The sequence below is a fragment of the Callorhinus ursinus genome, unplaced genomic scaffold, assembly GCF_003265705.2.
Source record: "Callorhinus ursinus isolate GAN/ISIS: 27379988/994484 unplaced genomic scaffold, GSC_fseal_2.0 scaffold14, whole genome shotgun sequence".
Taxonomy (NCBI): domain Eukaryota; kingdom Metazoa; phylum Chordata; class Mammalia; order Carnivora; family Otariidae; genus Callorhinus; species Callorhinus ursinus.
In genome coordinates this window covers 646,861-668,389 of record NW_027397076.1, presented here as the reverse complement: position 1 = coordinate 668,389, position 21,529 = coordinate 646,861, and the positions used below count along the sequence as shown (strand labels likewise).

Sequence of the window (21,529 nt, the reverse complement as noted above, 5' to 3'; positions counted from 1 at the left end):
CAGCCCTCACAGAGTAGCTAGACTGGTGGGGAGAAGGGCATTTATGAATAGGTCTCATGAGCATTATTAAAACACTTCAAAGCGCAGGAGTACAAGACTTCCATAAAGTTCTTACACTGTACAGTAAAGTTATCAGCCCCTGTGGCTGCTCAAACAAGATAACATAAGGAAGTGATTAAGTTTTAATTTAGGTTCTCCATCATCCTAAATTTGTACAATTTACTAGCCTAATTAAAATCACAATTACTGTGATCAATTAAATATGAAAGCCACCCTGCAGTAGCCCAGACTACCAAAGCAGTGGTTATTGTATCTTTTGGACTACATATGATTAAAAACAAACAAACAAACAAACGTAATAGGTCAGATCTGATCTAATGTGTGGGTGAAATACCTAAAACCTGGTACATAGGAAGGCTGAAGAAGATATTAGAATCCTAGAACTAGGAAGGGCCTTTGAGAGTCTTAAAATTTTTAACTTGGGGTCTACTACTGTCTTCGGGGACCCCAGAAAGTCCCTGAAGTTAAATTGTATCTCTGCCCTTTTTTCTTCCAAAAGATTGGTGGTTTTCTTCAAGTTCTCCAAGGAGCCTGTGACCTAAAAAAAAAAGAAAGGTGTACAGTCTTTGATCTAATTCCAGCATCCGGAAAAAATGGAAGCTCGCTGTCTGACTCACACAGTAAATGGTAGAGATGAGTCCCGGGCCCCACTAATGACTACATCTGGGTGCTTTCTGCCACTCTGGGCTCTAGCCCATTCCTCGCTGCAGGTCACTGAGTTGGTTCTGTCAAGGGATAGCAATCCCCTGGTGCTGCCTTCCAATTTGAGATAAGCGAATGTGGGCTGCAAGCAGCATACATCTTGCCACAGGGAGGCCTGGACATCAGATAGGAAGAGCTCTATCAGGGCAGGGAGACAACAGGCCAGAGATGCTGTCAACCCCAGCGACGGGGGCGTAGTCTAGTGAGGTCACTAGGGTGAGAACTGGTCTGAGCTTGCTGTGTAACCTTACCCAAGTCATTTCCCTGCTCTGCGACCGTTTGACAGCAGCACCCTTAAAAAAAAGCTGGGGCGTGGCTTGGAGAGGCCTCGCCCCCAGATCCGCCCAGCCCTACATCGTGCGCGATGTCCGCAGACGCCGAGTGAGTGGCAGTGAGGTCATCGCCCTCCGACTCCCGGCACCCGACCCTCCACGCCAGGGGCGGGGCCTGTGGCCGCGCTCGACTCCCTACGCCCCGCCTCCACGGACGCCTCCTCGCGGACCGTCCGGCACGTCACGTGACGGGTCGGCGTCGCTGGCGGTTGCTGTCAGCTGATTCCCCGGGTTGGTGGCTGGGGCAGCCGCGGCGATGGACTTTCTTCTGGGGAATCCGTTCAGCTCTCCGGTGGGACAGCGCATCGGTGAGTCCCCGGAGCCCCGCCTAGCCCCGCCGCAGGGCCCCGCACCCGGTCTCGGTCCCCCGGGGCCCCTCCAGATCCCAAGCCACCCTCTGGAGGGAGGCTGGGAGGGGAACGAGGCTGGCGTGTCTCTCCCCGACCTGGCCCCGCCCAGCCTCCCGCCTACCTTGATTGACAAAAGCCATGGTCCATTAGGAAGGCTCGACTTGTGATGGATGCCTACGTCAGCCAATAGCTAAAGAGAGAGCGCGGGTCCGGGCGGCCGCGGCTCAGCCAATGTGTGGCTGCTGGGGTCGGTGAATCCAGGGAGAAAGTTTGGGGGTGGAAGGGGCTGCGTGGTTTTACCGTTTTGGGGCCCCGGCCTGTCTCCTTCGTCGCCTCCCCAGCCCGGGGCGTGGCGCCTAGGCTCTTGCCTACTCCCTCCTGGCTCGCCGCGCTCTCGGGACACGGATACCGGAGAAGGGCTATAAGTCCCTTCTCTCAGGACCAGGAGACCGGGGCTTGGCGTCTGGGCGGGCGACTTGTGGGGACGGGGCCAGGCAACCCTGCTACTCCCGGGGCCGGGCCAGACGCTGGCGAACCTGCCAGACCAGCAGCAGGTCGACCGCACGGTCGCAGACTCCTCGAGCTGGAAGTGATCTCAGGAACTACCTGGTTCCGCCTCCCTCGTTTCTCAGTAGACGGGTGGGCCAAGCACCCTGGCCGGAGGCACAGACTCCCTGGGAGCCCAGGTCTCCTGGCTCTCCTGCCCCCTGTTGACGGGAGACTTACTAGCTCTGTGACGTTGCCTCCTCCCTGTAATTAGGGGTATATTAATGGGCCCTGCTTCCGTGGGGTTGTTGTGAAGGTTCAGCTCATTAATAATTGTAAAGTACTTAGAACCGTGCCTGGCAGGTAGCCCTGCTATATAAAAGAAAGTGGTAAAATTTATCCGCATTGTCACTGAGATACCACCAAGTGAGGGTCGGGAATCCCTGGAAATAGCTGGGCGGAGGGTTTCATAGGTGCTCCTTGTCGTGCACCAACAGAGGGAAGAACCACAGGCCCTGGCCCAAACAGCTAACACTTCCCCAGGGGCAGTCTGGATGTGCCTCCTCGAATTAGGAAACTGTGGCCAGTACTGTGAAATTCTTCCTTCATCCTCTTGATGGCCTTTAGCATTCAGTCCAGACTGGAAAAATTGGAACTTTTAGACATTCTTTCCTCTCTTACTGTCTTGGAAGCCAAACCTCACTTAACTGTCACCCCAGCTCTATGATGTAATCAGCACCATGGCTGTCTGTGGCCCTTCTGAGGTTTTGTAATCAAATTTGTCCAAGGGGGGTGGGGGGAAGTCCAGGATCTATTTACAGCCAGAAAGCTCCTGGACCAGAGAAGGGGAGGCTGCCCTCTGAGGAACACCCTCCCGGCTCCTGGCCACGCACACCCCGCAATGAGTCATTGTTTTGGAGCTGAAAAGAGAAAACGGCTCTCCCCTCATCTTTATTTCTCCAACAACAGATACCACTCTTTCATCACATGCCAAATTGGAGACTTCTTACTTCTTACCTTCAAAGTCAGCCGCATTTTCTGAACCTTTCTAGAAAAGCTCACCTGAGCTCTGGGCCTTAGTTTGTCAAAGAAAACAGCTTCTCTTCTTATCCTGAGGGTTGCCTGTCTGTCACAAGAAATACTCTGCCCAGAGAAAATGCTACTAAGTTATAATAGCTTAGAGCCCAAACCAAATTTTACTACTGAAGGGGTCCTTACACTGGGGGTCTTCTAACTCAGGGTTCTCCTCAGAATTCCCTGGAAGACTTGTTAAAGACAGATGGCTGGGCCCCACCCCCAGAGTTTCTGACTCTAGGTTCTGGAGTGAGCCCTAGAATATGCATTACTAACAAATTCCCAAGAGAGGCTAATGCCACTGGATTGGAAACCACATGTTGAAAAGCTCCATTCTAGCCCATCCCCTTCATTTTACACAGGAGGAGACTCTGACTCACCCAAGCCCCCAGGGAATTGGTAGTGAAGCTGTGATGAACTCCCCAGAACCCAAGAAATCATGAAAGTTAAACCAAAGCAAAGCTGAAGAGGTTCTAAAAGTAGAATTAAATGAAGAATAGCTGCCATTTTCCTAAATGCCGTCCAGTATTTTTTTTTTAATAAAGATGAGTCTTTTTTTTTTTTTTTAAGATTTTATTTCAGAGAGTGAGAGAGAGAGAGAGCACAAGAGGGGGTAGAGTCAGAGGGAGCAGACTTCCTGCTGAGCAGGCAGCCCGACGTGGGACTCGATCCCAGGACCCTGGGATCATGACCTGAGCCGGAGGGCAGACGCTTAACTGACTGAGCCACCCAGGCGCCTTGCCTTCAGTAGTCCATATGTTTCTTTTAGAGAAAGAGGTGGAAGGACTGCTGATTGGCTGTGATTATTGATGACCTAGTAGTTCTATAAGCTGTAGGAGTAAAAGAATCTCCAGGCTGCTGACTCCATCCCCTTTATTGCAAGTAGGGCTCTGTAGAGTTGGCCTCCCTGAGCACAGAGAGTTCCAGTGATGCTCATCAGGGGTGAGTGTCACTCAACTCACAAAGCCCACATCCTCCCACACACCCAAGCACCTTTCTGTTTGCTGCTCCCTCTCCCCGGCGTGCCTGCTCCAGCGTGCATCCTTCAAAGCTCAGGCACTGTCACCTCCTCCCTGAGGCCTTCCCTGACCCCTTTCCTGACCCCTTCAGATCCAGCCATTGCTTTCGTGCCCTTGCATCTCCCCCGCTCCTCAGGCTTCTTCACTCTCTGCCTTTGGGCCCTGAGCCTCCACTTCCTCCTGGCTGGAATGGTGGCTACAAGAGCATCCAGCACCTCTCCGGGTGGTGGTGAGAATGAAGCAAGCCGCCCCCCAGCCTCCCCGGGAGTGCCTGGCACATTGTGAGTGTGCGGAAAACATTAGTTCTTGCTGTCCCCACCATTGTCTTTATTATTTCCACCATCGCACGCTCACAGAGCACTGTCCCGTTCTGTTAGAACTTGTGCATGTGTGTCTCCCCAGCTAGACTAGACTTCCTGAGAACCAGGACTGGACCCTACTGGTCAGGACCCTCGGCACCTGGCATGGTCCCGGGCCCATAATAAGAGGGAAGAAAGGAGAAAAAGAAAGTAACATCCTGGGAGCAAATACCATGGGCCACGGACCATGCCTGGTTATTAATATTCACGGTGACGCTGCAAGGTTTTGCTATTTTTTCCATTTCACCAAAAGTAAGTGTGAGGGAACATACCATTTCACAGTTACTTGGGGTCGGGATCCAGACCCAGGTTTCTCTGGCTCAGAGCCCCTGTCCTCTCCTACCCCTCACCACGCTGTATCTGGCCGATCGGTACCTATTTGGAATTTACATTAGTCCAGCCCTCCACGTTCCACAGTTCACGTGAGTCCGTGCCACTGCCAGGTCACTCAGCCTTATCGTTCAGTAGGAGAGCTTCCCAAGTGCAGCAGCCTGTGGCCAGGTCATTAGTACGAGGTGGCACTGACACAGCTCTCTCCTTGCAAGGATTTCAAAACCCTTTCCAGTATCCTCTGAAGACAGATGTCAGAAGGCGACCCAAGAAGTGCATGGCCCGTTTCTGACTATCAGCCCAGCCCTGGCGCTTTGAGTCAGAGACCCGACTGACTCAGAAAGCACACTGTGCTCAACAGATGCTATCAACATGGGCAGTCCCCGAGGACCAGCTCCCAGGGCTTGGGCTGGACGTGGTGGCTGCTGGACATGACGGGAGAGCTCCGTGCCTAAGGCTGAGTCCTGGGATGGATGGGAGAGGGGAAGAAGTCAGGCAGAGCTGCCCTTGGGGATCCACAAAGGCCAAGCCAGGGGAGCCACAGGAAGGAATCATAGAAGGGAGACCCCAGGTGTTAGTAGAGAGAACACCTCGGGCCTTCTGGAGAGCCATTTTGGGAGTGATGGAGCTGGACACTGGCCGCCCAAGCGATGTTGTCGAGGGAACGGCAAGCTGGGAGGCAGGAGACCTGGGCCCAGCTCCAGTTCTGCTCCTACCAATGGCACATCCCCCTCGCCGTTGCCTGTAGCCTGCCTGCAACGTGCTGCCGTTCTCCCTTTCCTTCCAGAGCACTGAGGAGGAGCAGCCAAGGGGACGGAGGAGGACGGGGAAGGGTGGGCCCCAGAGAGAGGAAAGGAACTAACGGCCTCGAGAGGAGTGGTAGAGCGACTCCGCAGACTCGGAGGGCAGAGAGCGATGTCACCAGAGGGGCTCTCAGGGTCAGCACACACAGCCCCAGCCCCTTGCCTCGGTGTTGCTTGTTCTCCACCACTGGAGGGGCAGAGGTAGAGGCCGGAGGGCGGGGGGCTGTAAGGAGGATTCCCCCAGTGGCTGCCAAGAAGGACTAGACCAGGATTTGCAAACTTTTTGGAAGGATCCAGAAAGTAAATGTTTACGGCTTTGTGGGCCTGTGGACTCTTGTGACTGCTCAGCTCTGCCGCTCTACCAGAAAAGCAGCATAGACCGTGTGTAGGTGAATGGGCAAGACTGTGTTCCAGTCCAGTCCGACTGTTTGTGGGCAGTAAAATGTGAATTTCATATCATTTTCACATGTCATGAAATAATACTCTTTGGATTTGTTTTCAGCCATTTAAAGATGTGAAAACCATTCTTAGCCTTTGGGCCATACAAAAGCAGACTTAACTGGCACGTGCGTTCATAGTTCGCCGCCCTGGATCAGACCAGCTGGCCAGATGCAGAATGATGGAAGGCAGTGTTCCTCAGAGTGGGGAACCCCACGTCACAGATGTCTGAGGATGCTCCAGCCCTGGGCCTCCCAAGTCTAAATCCCTCCTACTTCCCACAGTGTGCCCTTCGGGGTATGGGGGGTGGAGGGCTCATGTCATAAAGCTCTGGGTCCCTGCTCTGTCAGTGCTAGAACGAGCTGAGAACCCAAGTCTCTGTCTTGAGGACAACAGGGAATGATGTCTAGAAAGGGCTTTGGGTCAACTGGGGCTGCATAGTAAGGTATCCAGGATGAGCTCTTGAGTCACACCAGATGGTCTGAGTCCTGCTTCAGCCTCCATCAGCTTTGTTACCTTGGGGCGAGTCACATAACCTCCCTGTTCTTCGGTTTCACATCTGTAAAATAAGAATTTTTTACACGTATCACTTGTGGTTGCCATTTTGCTGTGTTGGGAGGTTGCTGTGTTGGGCAGCACACAGCCCAGGGCCTGCCAGATAGTAAGTGTCCGTAGCTGTTAGCGGCTGCAATTTCTTTACTGGTGTTACCCTCATTGCTGGGGCATAGTCTGAATTATGACAGAGCCAAGGTATCAACCCAGGGCTGTGGCTCTGGTGTTGGTCTTGCTGTCCCTGGCGAATGAGCAGTCACTGGCTGGTGGCAGCCACATTCATAGACAGGTCAGGTTTCAGGCTGTGGGGTGGATCCCATTCTCCCTTGGGAATTAAAGCCTTTGCCTGACCCTGCGGATAGAACTGGTGAATAGGTTTTGTTCCCTCACTGAGCTCAAAGAAATAAGAATAAAGTGCCGGATTTCCGCTCTTCTGGTTTTAGAAAAAACAAAACCTTCAGTGTCTTCTAATTAGCTTGGGACCATTGCCCCCCCGCCGTGAGAAACAGGGATTCAGGACAAGTTAACTCTTTATACCTCCTTACCAAGGAGGTCTCTCTCTAGGCTAGCACTCTGCAGACTTCTGTCCCTCATGCACCACCTTTGTGGTTTATATCTGCCCTGTGCCACCTTTCATTTTATTTTCATAATGTTTTCCTTTTATTGGCTCGCCATTGTTAATATGACCTCATCCTGTGTGATTATATCCATGAAATCATGAAGGAATTCATGTTTGTTTTTCTCTTCCACGTTCAAGTAAAAACACAACTCCAACAATGTCCAAGTTTGCCCATGAGCCCACCTGATGTGATCCTGCGTAGCACCTTCTGGTCACTCCGATGACAGCAGTGTGAATGGGGTCAGAGCTTGGATCCTGCATCAGAAGATCTGGTGTCAGCACCAGCTCTGCCCTTTCCTGGCCCTTTCTGTGCCCCCCAGGCAAGTGACAAAACCTCTGAGAGAGACCCCTGCCTCCGCAAACGGGGAAGGTGGAGGAGGTGGAGGAGGGAAGGGAAGAGCCAGGGACAAGGGAGAGAGGAAAAGAGAACAGAGCCCTCCAGACTGCGTGAGGCTGAGACCCGCAGAATCTCAGAACAAACAGAGGTGTCCCCTGTTCAATGGGAACTTGTTGGCGTTGATGCAGTATAAACCCTGGGGTGGTTAACTTTATGTGTCAACTTGGCCGGGCCATGATATCCACAGGTATTTGGTCAAACATTATTCTAGATGTTTCTGTGAAGGTATTTTTCAAATGAGATCAGTAGACTTTGAATAAAGCAGATGATTCTCCATAGTGTGGGTGTGCTTCGTCTAATTAAGTGCCGGTTTTGATAGAAGAAAGGTGGCTTCCCCAAACGAGGGAATTCCACCAGCAGACAGCCTTTGGCCTCGAGCCTGCTGGCCTGCCCTACAGACTTTGAACTTACCAAGCCTCCACACTCGCAGGAGCCAATCCAATAAAATAAATTAATCTCAGCAGGTAAAGAGAGATGAGAGAGAGAAGGACTGAAGGAGGGGAGAGGGTGTCGTCAGTAACATCTTTTACACTCACAGGTTGGAGGGGGGAAAGGGAATGCCACAGGCACCTGGGCCAGCCACATCAAGCCTCTGCTTTCACGGCCTTGGCTCCTCTTACTGGACAGGTTTACCAAACCCTCCTCCTCGTAACCGGAACTGTTCTTCAGTTAGCTACTATAGTTAGCTACATCAGCTTTAAAATTGTGGGTTGCAGAAGTAATGCCCTCTTAAGGTATTTTAGAGTTCCTCTTGTGGACTGTGGTTAGAGTGGCAGGAGAGAGGGAGCCAGGGTTTTGAGGAAGGATGGCTCAGCAACTTAGGAAACTGGTAGAACTTTCCATGCTGGGTCTGGAGAGACTTGTTCATTTGGAGTGTAGGCCTCAAGTCAGTTTGCTTGCTGAGAAAAAATGGCTTCTGCATGTATGTGACTTAAAAATCTAATTTGTATGGGGCGCCTGAGTGGCTCAGTTGGATAAGCGTCCTTCTCTTGATCTCCGCTCCAGTCTTGCTCTCAGGGTCATGAGTTCAAGCCCCGTGTTGGGCTCCATGCTGGATGTGGAGCCTACTTAAAAAAAATTTAAAAAATCCATTTTGTGGAGTGCTTGAAATCTTCAAACATAGTTTTATTGACATTTTTGTAGTCGATAACATTTGTTTTCATGATCGCTGTGTGCTAGGATTCAATGCACTTGAAATGCATTCTCTCGTTTCCTCCTCACACAACCCTGGAAGGTGAATGTTTTCTTTATCCCCATTCTGCAGGGGACAAACTGAGGTACAGAGAGTTCAAGGAATTCATTTCAGGTTGGGGGCTCCTGGCTGGCTCAGTCGGTAGTGCATGCGATGCTTGATCTTGGGGTCATGAGTTCAAGCCCCGTGTTAGGTGTAGAGTTTACTCAAATAAGTGAATAAATCATTTTTTTTTTTTTTTAAGAAAGGGGAATTCATTCAGGGTCCCACAGCCAGTGAGTCGGGACTTAAAGTGGAATTTGTCTTTGTCCAGATCCCACTCTCCTAACTTTTTCACCTCATTGCTTCCTCTTAGAATTGGAAGGAGGGTGCCGGGTTTCCCAATGAGTGAAAATGTCTGGGTCCATCGGGAATGATTTTGTTTGTAATGGCTCTTTCTGTAGTTCTCCCCCACCCCCATCATTAGCATATTGCTTTCATCCTCATGCTTGTCACTTGTCCCTGTGTGGCAGGAGGCGCAGGTGAAGGCGCCAGCTGCCCTACCCCTCTTATCAGGGGAGCAGAACCTTCCTCAGGAGCTGGCCAGACCTGCGTCATCAGCCACTTCTGGCTGCAGGGGAGACTGGAAGAGCTAAGTGCTATGGCCAGTGGAGAATGAGTGCCTTTCACAAGGACAAATTCTGTAGGAGTCAGCTCCACAAGGTGGAATTAATAAATATCTCACGTAGTCACAGAGTGCGTTAATACAAATGCAGTATCCAGTGTGGGCAGGTGAGTGAGTTCCCATGCTGCATTTCCAGAAGGACTGCTGAGCTGGTCTGCACCCCAGTGGGATCAGTCAGAATGGCAAGGCTCTAGAGATCATGTCTAGGGTGGCATGGTTGCAGGGACTGAGGACGTTAGTGCAGAGGACAGATTAAGGGGGGACATGGCACTTTTTAAAAATATTCAAAGGAGGGGCGCCTCGGTGGCTCAGTCGGTTAAGCCACTGGCTTTTGATTTTGGCTCAGGTCGTGATCTTAGGGTCGTGAGATCGAGCCCCATGTTGGGCTCCTCGCAGAGGTTACTGGAGATTCTCCCTCTCCTTCCCTCTGCCCCTGCCCCTGCTCAAGCATGTGCACGCTCACTCTCTCTCTAAAACAAATAAATACATCTTTAAAAAAAATACTCGAAGGACTGCCAATTGGGAGAAAGATTAAGATTCTACACAACATCTACTAAGGGATCAATGGAGGCCAAAGGGTGGGAGTATTTCATTTAAATTAAAGTGTTACAAAGGTTTATTATCCTGGTGTGTATGACCTCATCCTTCATTCAGTTAGTTACTCAGCAAACATGTACCACAGGTTTATCAGGGGCCAGGTCCCGTCTGATGTACCGAATTCCTGAGCCATAATAATCTCCACCCTTGAGCTCGCAGCCTAATGGGAGAGACAGAAACAAAGAAATCAATTCTGTAGTTATTTTAACAGCCCCACCAAGCAGAACTTAACAGTTGGGACCTGTGCAAAATGCTGTTGGCCCCAGGAGGGAAGGAGCAGGCCCTTTAGGCGGTCAGGGCAGGCTTCTCATGGTGACCTGACCTTGAGCTGGGCTTAGGAGCATGATTTAAGGTGGGGAGGCAGGGAGGAGCACATTCCTGGAAGGGGGACAAGCTTCCAGCACAGAGCCCTGAAGGAGCAGGACCCGGGGGTATGGACAGAAGGCCTGAGTCGGGTCTCCACCCCAAGTCCTGCCTGCCAAGCCCCGGTGCAGCCCAGGATAGCTCAGGTCCCACAGCCGAGTTTGGTCTGGAGTTGCAGGGTTGGTTTGTTCAACAGTGTCTTTAAACACCCAGGGTGGGGCGCCTGGGTGGCTCAGTCATTAAGCGTCTGCCTTCAGCTCAGGTCATGATCCCAGGGTCCTGGGATCGAGCCCTGCATCGGGCTCCCTGCTCAGCGGGAAGCCTGCTTCTCCCTCTCCCACTCCCCCTGCTTGTGTTCCCTCTCTCGCTGTGTCTCTCTCTGTCAAATAAACAAAATCTTGTAAAAAATAAATAAATAAATAAATACCAAGGTGTTTGTCCTGAGCTTGTCACCTCCTGGGCCCAAGCTGCAGGCACCACATTCCCTTGCTAACCTCCCAGAAGAGAGGAAAAAAGGAGGAGGAGAAAAGGCTTTCTCCTCCCTGAGCTGTGCCTCTGTGTTCCAGAAGGGATGCCTCTCCCCACCACTGGCCAGCAGACAGCCCTCTTCCCCCCCAGGAACCAGAACAGGGTCTCTTGCCCACTTCTGGAGCAGGTGCCGCGAAGGGGACCGGAACTGGCACTCTGGGCAGGGCAGGGAGGACGGCTGCTGGGTAGACTGCACAGTGTCTGCCGCTGTGGGTCTTGGCACGGGTCCGTGCCCGCTTCGAGGACGGGCCATCCTGGGCTGCTGGCAGAGTTCCCTCTACCTCAGCAGCCTCGCCTTTCTCCTCCGGCTGCCTCACGCCCCCTGGGATTTTCTCCCTCCCTCAGGTCACTTCTCCCCGGTGCCTGAGACTGACCTGCAAGCCCCTCTTCTCTCCTCTTCTTCCCAACATCCTCCATGACTCATCATTGATTCATTCATTCAGCAAATGCCATTCCTCTCCCAAAAACCTCCTCCCCCGATGCCTTGTGCTCTGTGCTCAGTTCAGACCTTTCCTATTCCCTCTGCAGGTGTTCACCCCTGCCTCCTGGCTCTCCAGCACCCTGAGCTGGCCTCAGTCATGTCACTCTGCTCTGAAAATGTTTGTCCAGCTGTCATCCCTGACCACTGTAGGACCAGGATTCTGTTCTTCATCTTTGCCCCTCTAGCACCTGCCACAGGGCTGGACGAATAATACGGCTCCGAGAATGTTGTGGGAGGGCAGAGAGGAGGATGCGAGGGAGATGGGCGGGAAGAAGGTGTACAGAAAGCAAGTAGAAGGGTGGGTGGGTGGGATAAGGGGCACTAGGCAGGGGATGGAGGCAGATGGTGGATGGGTAGGGAGCAGGGAAGCGAACAGAGGGCGGGTGTTACTTACAGCAAATTCCAAACATCGTATCATTTCACTCATAAATATTTCAGTGTATCTCTAAAAGGTAAGGAATCGGATTCTTATTTAAAAACAAACAAACAGGGCGCCTGGGTGGCTCAGTTGGTTAAGCGACTGCCTTCGGCTCAGGTCATGGTCCTGGAGTCCCGGGATCGAGTCCCACATCGGGCTCCCTGCTCAGCGGGGAGTCTGCTTCTCCCTCTGACCCTCTTCCCTCTCGTGCTCTCTGTCTCTCATTCTCTCTCTCTCAAATAAATAAATAAAATCTTTAAATAAATAAATAAATAAAAACAAGCCTTAGCCACAGTACCAGTATATAAAAGTATATAAATGTTTTTTAAAATCCCCAAACAGTAAAGCCTAGAAGGAAGTCCCTGGAGGGATCACTGTGGTTCCTTTGAGTGACATGAGAGGGCGGTGTTTCTGATGGAAAGATGGTGTTCAGTAAATGTGGTCTAAACGGAACATGGCTGCGTACGCCCTTGCTGGGCTAGGCTCTCAAAGAAGGCCTATAGGAGCCAATCGAGCTGATCCGCCATGTCATTGTTTTCTTTATCATGGTCAGCTGACTCCTATTTGCATCTCTCTGCCCTGGGTCTGGAACCTGCCCTAGACCGGGTCGGAGCCTAGGGTGGGACCAGGTCTGCAGGTTGTCACTGGCCTTTAAGGCCATCCCTCACTGCTTACAAGCCACATTTCGTTGAACCTCAGACACCATGGAGAATGAAAAGAAAAAAAACTGGCACCTGAGCTCTGGCAGGTCATTGTTTGTAAGAGCCACCCCAATATGAGAGGGGTTCAAAGTGGAAAGGGGGAGGGGAGCTTACAATCTGAGAAACAGTGTGTGGCATCGGGGCGGGTGGGGCGGGGAGGGAGGGGGGCAGGTACTCAGAGCGGAACCAGAGCGTCAAAGCAGTCTGAGGGCTGCTGGCCTTCCACAAACACTGAACGAGCCTCTACTCTCGGTCCCAGCAGAGGTAAGGCCCTGGTGCGAGAGAGAGGCCCCCGAGAGCTCAGGGCCTGCCCTAGTTGGGTAGAGACGTCCTTGAAGGGCCCGAGCAGAGTGAGAGGCGCAGGGGTTCAGAGCCACACGCTCCTGCACTTCCGGGTAGTGGACCTCAGCTGCCCCCCTCCGTGGTCGGGACGGAGTGGGGGGAGGTGACCCGGGAGGAGGTCTACTGAGCAGCTTGGACAAGCAGACAGTCAGCGAATGCCAGTCATTTTGCCACTGTTCCTCCCAATGTTACTGTCACCGTGCGGGATGACAGTACAGGTCACGGTGACACAGTCCGCCCAGTTGGCAGATACACTGAGGAGCTGGCACTGGGGTGAGGGCCTTAAAAGATGAGCCGGGATTAGCCGGCTCATTTCCTTCTCTGAGTCGGCACATGCGCTCCCCACTACCTTCTGTACCCCCTGAACACACTGTTTGTTGTCATCCAGGCACAGAAGGTAGTGGTAACAGTATAGATTTGGTAACCAGACCTCGCTGAGTCTGAATCTCTTGCTCTGCAGTGTGTGAGCTGTGTGACTGTGGGCAAGGTACGGACCTCTCTGTGCTCCTCAGTTTATTCATCCTCTTTCTTAAGGGTGTGGTGAGGGGTTAGTGCGAAGTGCTGGGTCCCATAGTTGGTGCTTACTGTCGGGTGAGTACACTGGTGGCGGGGGTTGTCATCATCATCTGTGATGCCGGCACCAAGCAAAGGGAAGAAAGGCATGCCGGGCAGGAGCCCAGAGGCACGCAAGAACAAGGCCCCAGAGGGAGGGGAGGACAGCCAGCTGTGGCCGAGGTCAGTCCCACATGTCCCTCTCCGCCCTGCAGAGTTCAGGTTTTTGACCCTCAGGCAGTTGAGGGGGTGAAGGGACAATTTCTAGATGGAAGAAAGTACTAGTTGGATTTATGTTTGAAGAGAAGAGTGTGGAGATGACATCCAGGCCCGCAGGAGGTGACAGGGCCTGACTGAGAGCTGCCACAGTGATGACAGAACTGGGGACAACTCAGAGATGCGTTGACCAGCTGGAATTCACAGACTTGGTGGCTGTTTGGACATGCAGGGTGGTGGGGAGAAGGCTCTAGGCTGCTGCCCCCACGGCTGACGTGGGAGCAGATGGTCAGTGGGGTTTGAGTGCATGGTGTGGAGCACCTGAAGACGTGGACTTCTCCAAAACAGTGGAAGGAGCCGAGAAGGCCACTGCCCTCCAGCTGTTCAGACCCCCCCCCCCCAAGAATGAGCAGGCTGGGACCAGGGGCCTGGAGCTGGCACGTCTTTGGGGGCCACTTTTGCCTGCTCTCAGCCTGGGTCACAGTCACGGTAATTAGCAATTACTCAGGACTGCTCTTTACCTGAAAAGTCGCAGCGCCTGTGAGGCAGGCCATCTTATCTCCGTTTCACAGAGAAGAGAAGAGAGACTGAGTGGGCCTGTGGTCCCCAAGTTAGGACAAGGGGCTAGACTCATCCCACTCCAAAGCCTCTGCCACTGGGCCTGCCACCGCACCAGGCAGACTCCCTGGAGCCTTCCGGAAAGGTGGTGTCTGCACCCCGCCTGACACGGAGAGGACAGGCAGACGGCGGGGGGGGCGTGATCCATGGCCACAGGACTACCAGCCCCAGACAGCAGCCCTGCAGCCTGAACCCAGGGGGCGGGGGGTGCGGGGGAGTGCAGGGCCTGGCTGCCTCAGGAGCTAGGGACTAGAGCAGAGTAGCTGCCCGGGACCGTGGGAGGTTACAACCCACAGCCCAGAGGGCAGGAAGCCGGTTATCATTCTCCTGGAACTGGTGACCAGTGCCAGTGTTTTTCTCCTTCCTTTCCAAAATCACAAAGCTGAGTTACTTCTGTGGTTCCAAACAAAAACAAAACAGATGTCCCCAGATTCCCGTGCTCCAGGTCCTCCTGCACCCGCCCGATTCCCGGCCGCGGCCTTCCTCTGGCTTGTAAATGCCCCAGCTGCCCCTTACCAGCCCGCTTGCCTTTCCAGAATGCCCTGAATCCCTTCTAAAACCATAAGGATCCTCCCCCAGGAGAAGCGAGGTGCCCCTCCTTTTCAGGGGTCACTGGGACGGTCCAGTTGAGGAAGCATCAAAAGGCCTGCTGCTGGAGCCAGGGATCCGGGAGGAGGGGGCAGGAGGACACTTCTGGGATGGCAGAGCTCCCTGGCCCCTGGTGACCACTGTGTGACCTCCCCGCGTCCCCATTCCCTCACCACTTAGATGACGGCCGTGATGCACACCGCACGGGGTTGGGAGGATTCAGCTGTGTCTGCGTGTCAACAGCTCACGGCGCTTGGTCTGTAACTGGGGAGTGAGTGCACTGCTGCTGAGGACGGGCACGTGGGCCGGGCCGAGGGCTGGGGAGCCTTCGGAGCACTGGGGGCATGGGAGGAGCAGGGTCACTTCCAGGGTTCAGAAAGTTCAGTCTGGGGCAGCAGGGGGCGTGGAGGGGGAGGAGCGAGGCCGGATTAGCGGAGGCAGTGGTCTGCGGGGAAGAGGCCCGGCAGAGGCAGCCGGCAAGGCCAGAAGGATCAGGTAGGGTGGAGAGTCAGGAGCTGGAGGTGGCCGAACATTGTGGCCGGAAGTCTGGCCCATGTGACTGGGGGTCGCCGAGGTGTGGTTTCTGAAGGAGCAGCAGGTCCCGCATGTTTGATTAGCACTGTCCCCCCCCCCCCGACCCTCCAAAATGGAGCGTGGCTCCCTCTGCCCAGAGGGGCACTTGTCCAGCTCTCTCTAGTTCGTCCCACGTGGCTAAGTGTGTGAGTCCCCAAGGGTGGGGAGTGTGACAAAAAGAAGCCCCACTCAGGACATCACTGTGGGATAAAGGAGCCCAGCTTTCAACCCTTTTAAAGGAAGCCTTCTTCCTCCCCTCCCGCAGCCATAGTCTAGGGAGAAAAGCACCCTACCCTGCTGCTGGGTCCCTCCCTGGACGCCCCAGCTGCCGGGCTTGTGCCCTGAGCTCCCCTAGCATCCATCTGTCCGCAGGACCTAAGGCGGAACTGAGGTCAGGCCAGTTTCAAAACTGACATCACAGAAGCCACAGTTTTCGGGAGCTGACCGCCAGCCCAGCCCAGGCATTGTCCCACAGGACGGGCCCTGCCTGGTCACAGGGCCTGGGCTCAGAGGACGCCTCAGCCCCTCTGGGCACCAGTTATGCAGCAAGTGAGGGGGCAGCTGTCGGTGTGAACAGAGCGAGGGGGCCTACCGTGTGGGATGGCTGTACAGTCACGTGGGATAACGAGCTGCACGTGCCTGGTCCCGCAGGTGCTGTTGGTATACGACAGATGGCTGGCAGGGACACTGTGCCGGCAGGGCCAGGTGTGGGAGCCAGAGGAGAGGGCTGTGATGGTGGGGGACGTGGATAGCGCCCAGGGTCAGGACACCAAGGGTCTTACTCCCTGAACCTTAAAACATTGACCAGCCCTGGCTAGTCCCAGAGTCCTAACTAAGGTACAGCGCATGCCAGCCAGGGGTAATTTGTGTGGTAGAATGTCGGCCCCAAAAAGCGGGGGACCAGACTGTCTTTGTGCTGTGGTAGAGCTTATTTAATGGGGCACCTGGGTGGCTCAGTCAGTTAAGCATCTGAGTCTTGATCTCAGCTCAGGTCTGATCTCAGGGTTGTGAGTTCAAGCCCCACGTGGGGCTCCACACTGGGCTTAGAGCCTACTTGGAGTGACCCTGGCCTTGACGGCCTCGAAAATGTTGTAGCTGACTCCGGCCTAAAAATCCTATTCTGATTCGGCCCAACCTGACCGAGGTAGAGGTCATGATTGTACAGCACTGTGAGCGCACTAAGTGCCACTGGGTGGTACACTTCCAAATGGCTAATTGTATGAGATGCGACCTTCACCTCAACGTAAAAATAAAAGAACCGCCTTACCGAGCACGTGTGTTTTGGCAAGAACATGCAGATGGCCATGTGCTGTACGATTCCACATAATGAGGTCCCTGGGGAGTCAGAATTGCAAAGACAGTGTAGTGCTGGGGCGCCTGGGTGGCTCAATGGGTTGAGCGTCTGTCTTCGGCTCAGGTCATGATCCCGGGGTCCTGGGATCGAGCCCCGCATCGGGCTCCCTGCTCAGTGGGGAGTCTGCTTCTCCCTCTCCCTCTGCTGTGCTCTGTCAGATAAATAAATCTTAAAAAAAAAAAAAAAAAGACGGTGTAGTGGTAGTTACCAGGGCTGCGGGAGGGGGAGATGGGGAGGGGAGCTGCAGACTTAGAAGATGAAGAGGGTGGTGGGCGTGGTTGCACAGCACTGAGTATATTTGATGCCACTGAACTGTACACGGAAAAGTGGTTGAGATGGCAAATATTAGGTGCATTTTAACACAATTTAAAAAGTAAAAATAATACAGAGATAAAGTACAGCCAAAAAACACATTAAATGACAAAACAAGACAAGGTAGGTAGCCGTTTGCGCACTGCCTGGCCCTTCCTTCTTGGGTGCCCAGAAAGCATCCATCGTCTTCCTCCTCCCTGGCTCCTTCCTGCCCTGGCCCCTCACCACGCGCCTGCACACAGCTAAGTTTGTCCGCCTGGGCACCCCCACACTGTGACTTGTGGTTTCTCCTCCACAGAGAAGGCGACAGATGGCTCCCTGCAGAGCGAGGACTGGGCCCTCAACATGGAGATCTGCGACATCATCAACGAGACGGAGGAAGGGTGAGGCCCGCAGGGGAGGCTGGGGGTGGGGACCCAGCCTGCCCTCCGCCACGGAGCAGTCCCATCCCACCCCGCTGTGGTGCTCAGGTAGACCCCACTGGTGGTACTGGGTGCCAGGAAGCCTACAGACATTGTCTGAGTCCCACCCTAGGCAACAGTGTGGCATTTTAGGTATTTGGGAACCAAGATTCCACGCAGCCCTGTCATGAGTTAGACAAAAGAGAGATGCCCCAGAAGGCTGCCAGCCCATGCGTGTGTCTCAGCGGCAGCCTGACCAACTGGACCTTTTAGAATGTCACCTGGGCCACATCCTCCTGTGACAAGGCCAGCTGGCAGCCCCGGCACTGGGACAGGACTCCAAGCACCGTTCTGCATTCTGTGAGCTGGAATGGGCAGGGGGACTCCCAGCTTTCTGTGTGAGCAAGAATAGACTTTTCATTTCCTTAAGATTTGGGTCAGGGGACACTGAGAAGGCAGTGACCGTAAAGCAGAACTGAGAGCCCATCAGCATTAGCCTTTGCTGAACATTTCCCGTATGCAGGTCACACCAGGGCACGTGCTGTGGAGGAGGCATCGTGGCCCTGGGCTCTTGGTCTCTGACTAGCTGTCACTGACCAGCTGTGTGACCTTGGGCAAGGCACCATACCTCCCTGGGTCTATATCCTCAGACATAAAGCTCTTTTAGATTCTTCCAGCAATAAGCCCAAGGTCCTAAGGGGAGCAGAGAGGCAAAGCAGGGTCACTGTCCTTCTCAGGAAAACCCAGGAAGGGTGGGATGTGGTGTGAAGGCCACGGTGATCGGGGAAAGACTGCCTGACAAGGCCTCTGTTCCGGAAAACCAGAATCAACAGCCAGAGCAGACCTCACTTCCATCTCCATCTCTCACTGGGATAATCCAGTTGGCCTGCGAGGTCCCCCTCAGCCTGGTAGTGCTTTGTGGGGAGAGGGGCACCTAAGCCGGGACCTCTGATTCCCAGTGCCATGCCCTTTCTCTGGGCCACGGTATGAGAGGCGGGGACAAGTCCTTTTAGGGAGCTGAAGTGGCCACAGGCGAGGAGTCCTGAGGGTGAGGAAGGGCCCTAGGGCATTGGGTTGCAAACTGCGCTCACACTTCCGGGACAGGGGCCCACCCGTCAGGGACCGCAATGCATGTCCTGTCTGTCACAGCCTTGATAGGCCTCCATGGCGCCTCCCCACCTTGCCTGCCGCCTTCACTCATGTTGGGGGACCCGTATCAGGGTCCCTGCCTTTCCTCACCTGCCCCTTGAGGGGGTCAGCACCGAACAGACAGATGCCTGGCAGACAGCAGGACAGGCCCCAGGGGCCACTGACCAGCCTAGGAAATGTTGCTTATGCTCCTGTGGGTGGAGAGTGCTCCTCTGGGGAGGCAGAGTGTCAAAAGGGGATCCCATCCCCGCCCTCCGGGAGGCGGCTTCTTTAGCCAGGCAGCCCCGGATGGGTGCCGTGCGGGTGCCGTGTGGGTGCACACCAGGGAAATGGGGGACTGGGAAAGAGTCGTGCGTAAGGCAGATTTTATCTGTGCCTTCACCAGGTAGACGTGGAAGTCGGGGGCCACAAAGGCTTTTAGGACAGAGCCGTCGGGGCAACATTGATTTCACCTGTACAGTGCTGAAGGGCAGGATGCAGGGGCAAGGCGGTACGGGCAGCAGGTGGGGCAGGGGGAGCAGGTGGCCACCAGGGCCTTCAGGGCTCCCCCTGCGCTTAGGTGTATCCACCCTCCCTACCGTGACCACTGGGCCTCTTCAGCCTCTCCCTCTCCCTTTGCCTCCCCGCACGGCCTCCAGTCAGTCCCTCCCTGCTCTGCCTGAACCCCTTCCCCTGCTCCCGGCAGCTGGCTCCATCTCGTCCTTCACACCCAGCTGTGATACCACCTCCTCAGAGAGGACTGCCCTGAGCCGCCCTCCCCGACCCCCACTCACTCCGACTGCGGGCCCCTCTTCTTTCCCACGTTGATGTGGGTCTCCCGGGAACGCGTCGCCCCGCACGGTGCCGGCACGTGTGGCTACTTAGCCAAGTAGAAGGATGGGTGGAGAGAGGAAGTGGCCAGGATGGGGCGTTGGGACTCTATGTTGGCAGCTGATTGGTCCTTAAACCTCAGTATGTACAGGGCACCCCTGGGGGCCTCCCTGAGAGCTTGCTTCAGAGGTCTAGGGTGGGAGCCCAGGGTTTTGCATTTTTAACACATCCTCACACTTCCCCCCAAGGGGATTCTGGTGCAGGGCGCCCATGGTCCACACAGAGAATCTCTGCCAAGTATTTATGATCTACTGAGGACTTTGGTGCAAGCAGTTTGTGTTGTGATTAGAACTCGTGTGTTCAACAGGAAACAGGACACAGGGAAGACAGATAAGTAAAAGCCATCCCTGTGTTCCAGTGCCTCCTGATCTCAGGTAGGCAGCCCCGCATATGGGATAAGAAGGTTCCATTCCTCAGGCCATCCTTCCTTTTGTCCTTCTGCCCAGTCCCAAAGATGCCTTCCGAGCGGTGAAGAAGAGAATCGTAGGGAATAAGAACTTCCACGAGGTGATGCTGGCTCTCACGGTGAGTGCCCCATCCATCCATCTGTCCATCCATGGTAGAACCACACGTCCCCCAGGCCCAGCAGGACTCCAGCCACCCTGCGGCTCCTCTTCCAAGGGCTGGGAAGGAAAGGTCTGTGGGCAGAGCGCCGTCCTGTCTACAGTGCCGGCAGATACGGAGCGGCAAGAGAGGCCATTTGGAAAAATTCTCTCCAGCCCGCGGGCATGGGGAGCAGACGCACTGAGGCCCACATCCCTCCAGAACCAGATACGGAGAGCTTGCGCCGGAGGACCTGCCAGGTGACACAGAAGCACAGTGAAGCCAGGCGTTGGTGGGGCAGAACGTCTGGCAGGCCACACTGGGTGCTGCTGACTGGCACTTGGTGCCCTGAGAAATGAACATAAAGCAAATGCCAGCGGCTGAGGACAAGCCAGGCGAGAGTGGGCATCCTGGCTGCCGGAGGGGCTTGGCTGGGGTGGAGACGAGAGCAGGGCTTACATCCGGTGAATCCAGCTCCCCGGAAGAGCAAGGCACCTCCTGCCGGGAAGTGGGAGCAGAAATGGGGAAGGAAGCTCAGCACCTTTTTTTCTGGGGCTGCAGGGTCACCATAGGATTATGAAAGTTCGCTCTGATTTCCACTCAGAGAGCTACCTTCCCTCTAGGCTGTGGCCCCCTCGGAAACAGCATCCGGGCAGGCTTCTCTAGGCACCGAGGCTACCCCATGGGGGCGAGGGGGGGGGCTAGCCAGCACACCAGCCCCCGAATCAGGGCACTGTCCCCCCTTCTCCATGTTCCAGGATCTCACTTGAGGGAGCCCCGCCTGGACTCAGCCTGTCCTCTGGGATGGAGGCGGAGTGCCAGGGTGGGAGTCCTGGATACCCCCTACCCCCTACCCCCCGTCCGCGGATGAGTGCTCACGGGCACCTCCCGGCCTCCAGGTCTTAGAAACCTGCGTCAAGAACTGCGGGCACCGCTTCCACCTGCTGGTGGCCAGCCAGGACTTTGTGGAGGGCGTGCTGGTGAAGACCATCCTACCCAAGAACAACCCGCCCACCGTCGTGCACGACAAAGTGCTCCACCTCATCCAGGTGAGCACGGGCAGGCAGGCGCGCCGGGCCGAGCTCCAGGCCAGCTTCCTGCCGGGTGGAGAGCTGGTGCCCCCTGCCATTGCCGCTCTGTGTCCCTTTGCTTCCATCGGTTTCTCGTGCGGGGCCGTCTTGGTCGTCCGCTGACTGGAGGGCTCTGCGTGTGGGGAGGCCTGGGCACCGTAGTCCAAGGACCAGCGAGTCAGCGAGGGAATTTCTGCTCTCCAGGGGGCGGGCCCGCAGGGGGGACTGTGAGCGGTGGTTACCGGCCATGTCCCCTTGTCCTTTCTCAGTCCTGGGCTGACGCGTTCCGCAGCTCGCCCGACTTGACAGGGGTGGTGGCCGTCTACGAGGACCTGCGGAGGAAGGGCCTGGAATTCCCGATGACCGACTTGGACATGCTGTCACCCATCCACACGCCCCAGAGGGTGAGGAGAGACAGCCGGTGGGGGCAGTGGGAAGGGGAGCGGGGGGTGGGGGAGCTGTCTCCTCCCTTACCG

The 21,529-nt window shown here is 54.9% G+C and overlaps 1 protein-coding gene across 4 annotated transcripts in view; it reads left to right on the top strand.

The window, feature by feature from the left end:
- Window positions 1–1,149: 1,149 nt before the first annotated feature.
- Window positions 1,150–21,529, top strand: part of TOM1 (target of myb1 membrane trafficking protein) — a 38,593-nt gene continuing 18,213 nt past the window's right edge. Inside the window, exons 1-5 of one of the 4 annotated variants that reach the window (XM_073900323.1) lie at window positions 1,150–1,402; window positions 17,319–17,403; window positions 19,887–19,965; window positions 20,883–21,032; window positions 21,323–21,457. In XM_073900323.1, the coding sequence (XP_073756424.1) occupies window positions 1,351–1,402; window positions 17,319–17,403; window positions 19,887–19,965; window positions 20,883–21,032; window positions 21,323–21,457 (501 nt within the window). In that variant the 5' untranslated portion in view covers window positions 1,150–1,350. The other 3 variants (XM_073900324.1, XM_025881524.2, XM_073900325.1) reach the window with 3 other exon arrangements.